Source organism: Plectropomus leopardus, chromosome 7, assembly GCF_008729295.1.
Source record: "Plectropomus leopardus isolate mb chromosome 7, YSFRI_Pleo_2.0, whole genome shotgun sequence".
Taxonomy (NCBI): domain Eukaryota; kingdom Metazoa; phylum Chordata; class Actinopteri; order Perciformes; family Serranidae; genus Plectropomus; species Plectropomus leopardus.
This window is the reverse complement of record NC_056469.1, coordinates 23039186-23048714: the sequence shown is the minus strand read 5'-3', so window position 1 is coordinate 23048714 and position 9529 is coordinate 23039186. Positions and strand designations below refer to the sequence as shown.

The 9529-nt window shown below is 39.7% G+C and overlaps 1 protein-coding gene across 1 annotated transcript; it reads left to right on the top strand.

The window, feature by feature from the left end:
* The first annotated feature begins 1557 nt into the window (after nt 1–1557).
* LOC121946047 (C-X-C chemokine receptor type 3-like) lies at nt 1558–5706 on the top strand. Its single transcript, XM_042490456.1, has 3 exons — nt 1558–1950; nt 3289–3642; nt 4354–5706. Exons 2-3 carry the CDS (start codon nt 3292–3294, stop codon nt 5110–5112), a joined length of 1110 nt encoding a protein of 369 aa, XP_042346390.1. The 5' UTR covers nt 1558–1950; nt 3289–3291; the 3' UTR covers nt 5113–5706.
* Nucleotides 5707–9529: the final 3823 nt, after the last annotated feature.

The window sequence follows — 9529 nt, the reverse complement described above, 5'->3', positions numbered from 1 at the left end:
GTGCATCAATTTATGATGTAAATATTTTTAATTATGCATAAGTAAAAGCTCTGCTGCTTTAGCCTAATGGTTTTATTCATGCGGAAGTGTTCCCTTGCTGACAATTTACTGTTAAATAGTATGTAGTAATTTCATACTATTTCCAGTGAAATATTACAGTATGCAGTATTACATAAAAAAATAGCGTTTTGCAACCGCAGATGGATATAATCCAGTTGAAGGAGAAAGGGAACTGTACAAGAGCCATATGGTATGCAAATAAATTCCAGTTTATTTATTTATGGATAACTAAAAATACAGTATGTGTCATATTAAAAATACCAAGTAGTCTCACAGTTAGAAAAATAAAAAAATGCATAGAAATATGTTTTTAATGCATTGATAATTGTTTTTTCTTGCGAACTATAGCCATCTGAATCGTAATCATGATCATATTGTGAGGCGCCTGCAGATTTCCACCCCTTGTTGCAATCTGCACCCTCACCACTAGATGCCACTAAATCCGCCAATTTTTCACAGCAATACTGTGTTTGTTTAGTGGTTCCTAATTTGTCCAGCCACAAGATGCAAATTTTGTTCTTTCTTCATTAGTTCAAGGACCACACACAAGATAAACTACCACATATTAAATTTTATTACAAAAAAATTTATTTTGAACATTATGCAATAAAACATATTGCAAGACTAAAGTGCAGTCACTTAAAATTTAGTAAATAAATAGCACTGCACATATATAATATGTACACAAGTACATATTATTGCTCCAAGATCAGTGACATAAAAACGCTGCAAATGCACTGCATGTTTATAGGCCAAATAATCTCAAGTACAGGGCAATAAAATAGTAGCTGAATGGCACAAAACTGCACTACAAAATAAGTCATGTGCCAGAAACACACACACACACACACACACACACACACACACACAAAATAAAAAAAAATAACCCCTCCCAAACACCAATATATAAACACCTACTGGTAATTTTATAATACTAATAATATTCTAATAATATAATACTCTTATAGCCGTATAGAAAAGCAGCTTGTAGCAGGTCTGAGATTTTAGTAACACAACATCTCCATCTGGTGGAAAGTGTCTCTTTGTGCGCCATTGTTTGAGTGTGCTTTGTGTTCACAGCATAGGTTCATAGATATTTAATAACTGCATCAAGTCAGGCACAGAAAGCGGAAACGCGGAAGTTGAGTAATTTGACCTTCAAAATAAACGACACGTACCTCCAAAAATGAAACAATTAACGAGGATTGTGCCATTTTTATCTTATCTTGTGCTTTTTACTAGAAAAACAAACAAAGAGTCCATTATTCAGTCTACGCGTTTTGGAGTTTAATCAGTAAAAACTGCCGGGGATTTTATTTAACATTTTATTTTGAAAAGCAGTTGAAAGCGCGACTCTGTTTCTGTTGTGAGCTGGCAGACTGGACAGAGTTGGCAGCGTGCGAGAAGTGACGCTTGTTGAACACAAACAATCCGGTTGGGGAGTAATACAAGTGCATGTGAGTAACTCATTTACATGTTACAGATAAGAGCACAGTCTGCACGCGGAGTGCGTCCGTGTTGTAAAACTTTAAGGAAGCGCGGCTTTTGTCATCGTCCGCCGTTTGGTTTCCCTGCGCTGCCCTGCTACCCAGGAAGGTGGTGTTTTCTGTGATTTGCCTTCTGCGTGTTTAAAAGCGACTTCCCTCTCGTTTTTAGTCGTGGGATGCTAAAAGTTTGCGTTCAAGAAAGATTTTGTGCGTTTTTCTGCTGGACTTGACGGACGCTTGACAGCTGCAGTCCGCCCGCCCCCCCCAAAAAAACAGCGACGGTGCTGCAGAGCTGCTGACCCCGGTGAGAGCAGAGGAGACTCTGACGGTGGCTGAGTTTGACCTTTTTTAGTGTCATCAGTCCACAGCGCACACAGGTGATCTGCAGCTGAAGTCATTTATGGTAAGTGAAATCAAATACATGCAAATCTCTCAAGGTTACGTTTTATTGTTTTATGGTAAACTGTGTTGACATTTATAATATAGGGTGAAGTCAGGTCATTTTGTAACATCAGGTAAAAAATTACAAATAAGGTTTAACATCTTAACATCTTGGGCTCTTAGGATTGTTGTTGCTAATGTGCTTTGCATGAAGCAATCATGTTTATTGATCTGAGATAGCTAGTATGGGAACCAAGGATCCAGAAAACCACCTGGTCACAGAACTTGCAAGAAAAGCTGTGTGACATGTTGACCGTCTTTTTTAAGCAGTCCATTGCTGCTGTATTATTGTCTTTTTTTTTATGTTTTCATGTTTGTCATCTTATGTTGGTAAAAAGAGTGATGCAGCTAAAGTGATAAGGGTGTAACAGTAAAGTGGTTTTAGGGTGTTGCTTTTTATTTTCACAATACACGTGACTTTTTATGAGAAAGGGTTCTGAGTGAACCTTAATGCATTCACATAAAATGGGACCCAAAAAAAGGAAAAATTGATTTAACTATTTAAAAAACAAACACGACTGTCCCATTTTATCTTAGCAGCTGTCCTGTTTTAACTGAACATGTCATTAGAGTGAGAACGGAGTGCTCGATGTGTTTTAAGGTCCACAGTTAATGATAAGAAAATGCGCTTGTCATCATATTTTCTTCATAGAAATATAACACAGAACCCTACCGAGTGATATAAGCAACAATTAAGGTAATATTCAAAATTTTTGGGCAGTAAACTACCAAAAAGTGTCCCAAATTACCTGATATCTCCCTATCTTGACTAGACACTTGATACATTATTTCAGCCATAGTCAGTATTGCACTATTAATATTCAATTCTTTCCCTCCTCTTTCTTATTTTGACTCAGTTTCAAACCGGATCCTTGTTTTATTATTCATATTTCACTGCACACACTTCTGCCTTATCATACCACTTAGATCTACCAGCACTTCTGGTTTTCTTTGTTTGCATATCTACTTTCATGAGTCTAAAATGTGACTACCACTCACAGCCACAGTGCATAAAATAGAATCAAAGACTCTGTATGAGTGAATGATCCAAGAGGAACTGGGCTTTCCGTTCAAACCCACTCGGCTGTTGCTTCATCCAGTGACATCGCACCATGTGAGTTGTGATGTATGAGCTTGAGCATGTTTGTAAAGTACAGCTGGACTTTCCAAGGGGAGATTTTCATGCTTTCATACAGAGAAAGGGGAGTGTAAAAGCTGGTATTTTTGACATCTGGCCTCTGAGGCACTGCATCATTTTTTAGATTTCTTGCCTTAAAGTTGAACCTTTTTGCCTCCACAGTAGATGAACATGGAATTGGATCTCGATGGGATATTTCGCAACAACGACACCTATGACTACGATGAGGACTATGAATATAAAGAGGACTTTGATCAAAGGGCCAGTGACGCGGTGTTGATCCCGCTTCTGTACTCCGTGGAGCTGGTTATCGGTCTGCTGGGAAATGGACTACTCCTGGCCGTTCTGGCTCAGAAGAGGCAGTCCTGGAGAATATCAGACACCTTCATCCTCCACCTGAGTGTCACGGATATCCTGCTGCTGCTGACGCTGCCCCTCTGGGCTGCACAGGCCGCTCTGCAGAGTGGATGGTGCTTTAAAGGTTTTTTGTGCAAGATCAGTGGAGCAATTTTTAATGTAAGTACCTTATTTGGTAGGAACATGCAGAGAATGGAAAGTGAAAGAGATCTCTTTTTTAGTGAAGCTGTAAGAAGGGTGTGTTTGCTTTAGGCTGTTATTTCCTGCTTAATCGAGACTCTTGGCAGACAAGGGTCGTTGTACTTAATACTTAAGTTGTGTAAGTATACTCCCCACTGACATCAGCATTTCTCCAGGCATTGCAGCATTTCTGGGAAGAAGCGAGAGGAGGGGAGAGGTTAAAGGGTTAAAGATGGCTGAAGGCTGCTGTATTACACTAGATCAGTGCCTCCCAAACTTTTTCCTGGAGGGACCCATTTTCTGTTATTGAGCAAACTGACGACCCTCTGACTGAGTAACACGTTATAAATATTATATTCAATGCATAACAATAACAGTGCAGAAAAACTGCAATAATTGCAGGAAGTTTGTGTAAATGGGGGATTTAGATGCATTTTCAACTTTTTTTTACTCTGCATGAAAGTAGAAATAAATGTGTGACAGCTGACACAAAACAAAGGATGGGATGCTCTATAAGCCAGCTATTCCCGATCCCCATCAGTCCAAAAAATGTCTTTATTGGCCCCCCGAACCGGTGTTTGAGATCTGATGGAGACATCTCTGTCGGCGACCCTTTGTGGGGGTCAGGAGCCCCAGGTTAGGAACCGATGCACTGTATCAAAGCTTAATTTTCTCCCCTTTTTTTTCTAGATCAACTTCTACTGTGGGATCTTTCTTCTGGTTTGCATCAGTATAAATCACTACCTGTCCATCATCGGCGCCACTCGGCTGTACTCCCAGAATAACCCCAGGTTAGTTCATATCAGCTGCCTGTCGGTCTGGCTCGTCTCTCTTACCCTTGCCCTCCCCGATTGCATTTTCATGGCGGTGACGAAATCTTCAGAGAAATTAAGGTGTGATCACAGCTTCCCTCAGTCAGACACTGACTGGAAGCTGGTGTCACGCCTGCTCCACCACACACTGGGCTTCCTGCTGCCTGCAGGCGCCCTGATCGCCTGCTGCTGTTGTATCCTGCTGCGTCTACAGCGCCGCACCAAAAGCCTCCAGAAGAAGAGGGCCATCATGGTCATCCTGCCCCTGGTAGTGGTCTTCTTTCTCTGCTGGATGCCATACAACATCACACTCATGGTGGACACTTTCAGGGGCGGCTCTAAGAAATCTGTGGATGTTTTATCTGGGAATCCTGAACAGTCGCTGAATAAAGCTCTGATGGTCACATCTGGTCTGGCCTGCTTGCACGCCTGCCTCAGGCCTCTGCTCTACCTCGGCCTGTGTGGAAACTTCAGAAAAAGGATGCTGGCCATGCTGACACGAGCAGCAGTTGAATCAGAGGACTCGCTGTGGGAGTTGGGTGTGGGCGAAGAGGCCCCGCCTGACCAGAATCATGAGGCCGAAGAGCTAAAACAGATGACAAGTGTAGATCATCAGGTTCAGTCAACTCAGTGCTGATCAAAACAAAAACAAAAACGCCAATCCTGTGACTCAGAAGTGACCTGAATAATGCTCCACCCCTGAGGGGAATTTAGTGTCATGGGTTCAAGGGATGATGAAATCATGATGCAAACAGATATTTATAAAAATGACGCTTTCACACTGCACTTTAATGTGAAAGTTTCCGAGCCAAGTCATGGTGACATACGTTAGTACTTTTATTTTTTTAATCACTTGTCAATAGCTTGTCACCCCAATCATGCATTTCATTCACTTGTGGACATCTGTATTTTTATTGTGTATTATTTTTATTATTAATATTGAAAGCAAACTGTTTTTTATATTATTTCATATATTAGTGAAAGATATGTGCCAATGAAGAGTTTTTAGTTGTTACACAATCATCATAAAGCTAATGCCGTAATGGTAAACTGGTGGGAATAATAAGCTCTCGTCAAAACAGTATAACATAATTACAGTATGTAGTGTCATTGTGATCTGCCATTAAACAGCCAGACGGAGTTTATAACTTTATTGCTGATAACAAAAACTGTTTCACTTTTCATATTATGCTGTTATCATCCAGCAGTAAAGACAGCGTGAATTCAACAATTGCACAGTGTGTGTGTGTGTGTGTGTGTGTGTGTGTGAGAGAGACCAGAGTTCAGTGAGGGAATTTCCCTTCGGCAAATCCCACGGTCTTATGTCTTTTTGACTTTATTGTTGCGCCATGGCTGTGTGGACGGTAGGAAACAGGGTGACACAAACAGGTGGTGATGTCATCAGTCAGGTGACAGAGAGCAAGGGAGAGGAGGAGGAGGAGGAGGAGGAGGAGGAGGAAAAAAGCTCTCTGTGCAGCAGCCTTTTGATAGCTCTGTTTACTGTCATCTGAAGACTTGTCTGTTTGGTGGAGAGAACAGTGGCGTACTTTGTGTGTGAGGCCGGTCGACGGGAACAAAAAGAGTGTAGGTGTCAAACGGAGGAAAAAAAGAGGTTTTATAGATGGAAATCATATTTTAAAAGATCTCAGTGCACGTTGTGCCGAGCACTTTGTAGTTTTACATTCGCTGCTGGGCAGGTTATGGCCTGCAAGGCATGCTTGGTTTGTGCACTTGGGGCAAGATAATAACATTAACTGATAAAGTGTACTTTCACAACTGAGTGTTCATTTAGAGACTCACTAAAAGAACCACTCCCCCCTCTTAGGCTGCATATTTCTAGTCCTCTTTCTCTTTTAGTTTAAGGGTTAATTTAAGTTCATCTTTAGTTGAAGTCTCATCAAGAATGTGGTCTAATCTGAGAAATGCTGGTTGATTGTGACAGCAGCAACTTATCAAGTTTATAGCATAACTGTTTATAATTAGTGTTGAGTATTGCATCAGACTGAAGCGTTATTTCCTGTCAGCTACAGCACCGTTTCCCATCCTTTTTCTTTTACGAACAACTTCTCTATCGCTGAGTAAACTGACAGTCTCAGACTGACAGATTTTAAGTATATTTCCCTTTTTTTTTAAATGGTGTAAAACAACTGTTAAGCTGAATTTAAAAACCCAAATAGTGACCAAAAGAACTGCAGGAGTGTATTTGATGAAGTTTGAGCAGATCATTTTTTTGTGAGTATTGCATCAGAGACAAGTTTTATGGTTATTTTTAGGAACTTTTTATATGATTCTCCAGATTGTGTATTTTTATATTGTTATTAACAGTACTTAAAGGGCTTCTTTTTTTGAAGCCGGTGTTTTTTCTCTCTGATGTTCTGTCAGCTCTTTGATTGTTTAATTTTCCCAAATCCAGGAAGAGGATGAAGGCTCTTTGAATAGAGCTCATGCTCAGATTTTGACCGTGCCCTTATCCTGTGAGATTTAAAAAAAAATGTACATATTGAATAATAATCTAAACTTTAATAATAACTATTTTATTTACTTTTCTTTACAGAAATGAATGAAATGCTGATGTATAGGCTCACTGTATATATTTTTCAAATGTTTTCTTACACCATCAAAATCAAAAAGGCCTTGTGACCTTCTGTGAAGCTTTGGTGACCCCTGGTGGGGGATCAGGACACTCATGTTGTGAAGCAGTAAGCCACAGCTTGTCAGTTTACTAAGAAACAATAACTATAATAATATAGTAAATAAAACAATAACTAAAAAAAATGATATCAAACGCAAATTTTGTTGTACTGTCTGCAAGTAAGGGAGTTTACTTCCCAGGTAAGATCAAGGCACCCCGCCCCAGTTATGTACAAAAGTTTAAAAAAAAACTTGAGTATCATGACTACATGGTTTAAAACCAGTGCATGATGACCACATATCCTGCCACAGAGCTTGATGTGTGTGGATGGGCGTGCAGCCAAGATCATAACTCTGTGAAGCAGTTTGCTCTCTGCCACAGTGACCGACAGTGGAGCTGCAGACTCAAATGCTTATATCATAGCTGACACTGGTTTTTATTGGGATCAAACTTATGCCAGTTTAAGAGATGATCTCTTTCTACACCACTACCCTGCTGTAGTCAAATGTTTGCCTATCATATAAATTGTGAATGAGACGTGTGGTAAACAGTCGGCGTGGTGGCATGTTTTTATAGCACTTGTGTGCACATCGATTGATTTGGAGAAGTCACAGCATTTCTCGGTGTTCTTTGTTCAGCCTTCCACTCCTCTGCTTAAACCGCATGTTTGAGGATGTCACTTTGTTTTTTTGTCACTTTGTTTCTGTTTCCTGTCAGAAAGATGTAAGTAATTTCCACTGAAACCGCTTCATGTGGGTTTGCAGTTTTCATTGTCGTTCTTTTGTGTTATATGTCGCCTGCTGCCAACTATTTCAAAAGCATATTGACCTTTTTTAGAAAAGTTAGTGTGTTAAAATGCCTCAGATGCTCAATACATACAGAAAGAGGAGAGAAAGGAAAGGGATGTTGCATAATCTAACTTCTGAAGTTTAAACTGTCAAGTTTCATGCTGCAAACTTTTCTTTTATCTTCCATGTGACTCACAACTTTGGTTGCACTGCGTACAGCACATACCTGGAGGATTTTGTAACCTCTCTACTAGCTTTCTATGAAAAATGTGCAAACATCAGTTTCTGTTAATTACCAATCAAGTCTTTGAATAAAAGCATGTGTTTGGATCACACAGTAAAACAAATAATAAATGAAATAAATAAAGTCAGAAAGACTAAGGTCCACATTTGGAGCTGTGATAACATTTGTCCTCATCCCTTTACATTATACACCGTGAAAGCACCTCTTTCACCAGCAACCAACCAAACTCTAATGTTTTCCAGGTATTTTAATTTAAAAATCTATTCATTTCACAGTTCAATTTCTTTGTGTGAGTGAATGTATCAGTTTGCTGCTAATTTCGCTAACTATTTGACCAGGCAGCCCAGTATTTTGTGTGCACATGTATGACTGTATGGTTAAGCATCTCTCATGGTTGCAGTGATTCACAATAGTTGGAATATTTTTTTTTTAATTGACTGTTGTATATCGTCATTGACTGCTGACTCACACCTTGTAATTGGCGCTGTGATATTTTCAGACATAATCTTGGCTAAAAACAAGCCTTATCTAATCTTTTGCAGGTCCACAGTTTCGACTTTGTTATGACTCAAAAACTGACAATTGTAAAAACAACTTTGGTCTCATTTTAAACCAGAGCTTCTGCAGATTATTTCCATGCCTGATATGTTTTGCTCTAGGAAAATAAGCCTTTTATTTATTTTGTTATTATCTTCATCACCATCTTAATAATAGAAACACATTTTATTTATAAGCGTCTTTTTCAACGCCCAAGGACACACAAAGATAAAACAAATACAAATTAACAACAGATAAAAGCTACACACACTATAAAATGGAACAATGCAATTGCAGAGAGTATGCAATCTTGAGCAGGTGAGTTTTGAGTCTGGATTTGAAGAGAGGGACAGAGTGGATGTTTCGGGTGTCCGGTGGGAGTAAGCTCCAGAGATAAGGAGCAGCTTGAGTGTAAGGGAGCTGAGAGGAGTGCAGCTCTCCGCTGTCTGCCTGTGACATGCTTTTGTTCTGTCCACTGCACAGCATCATACCACACTGGGAACATTTCAAAAGCAAAGAATTTTGACAGCAAGATTTTGTGGACTTGCAGATTTTTTTTTTTTTAATGGCTCTTTCTCACAGAAGGCATTTTGTCATGTCACAGTAGGAACGGCACAGGTGTAAATAATAAAATGAATAATGTCTGAACTGCATTCAGCTGCTTTGATCTTTGATCTCACACTGGAGCACCTAAACAGAGCAGAGACATTGTTAGTGTTATCCGTGACACCTGTGCTTTTCCTGCAATGAGAAGTCAAAATGTCTGCAGAGAGGAAGGCCTTTTTTGTTTTTGCTGTTATTTCCTATTTTATTGTGCTGTCGCCAACAGACAATGAGATGGAGTTAATGCCGT

Excerpts from the sequence above, each read along its gene's own strand:
- LOC121946047 (XM_042490456.1), top strand. The coding sequence starts at position 3,292 with ATGAACATGGAATTGGATCTCGATGGGATATTTCGCAACAACGACACC. Across the intron at positions 3,643-4,353 it reads TCAGTGGAGCAATTTTTAAT|ATCAACTTCTACTGTGGGAT; the intron begins GTAAGTACCTTA and ends TTTTTTTTCTAG.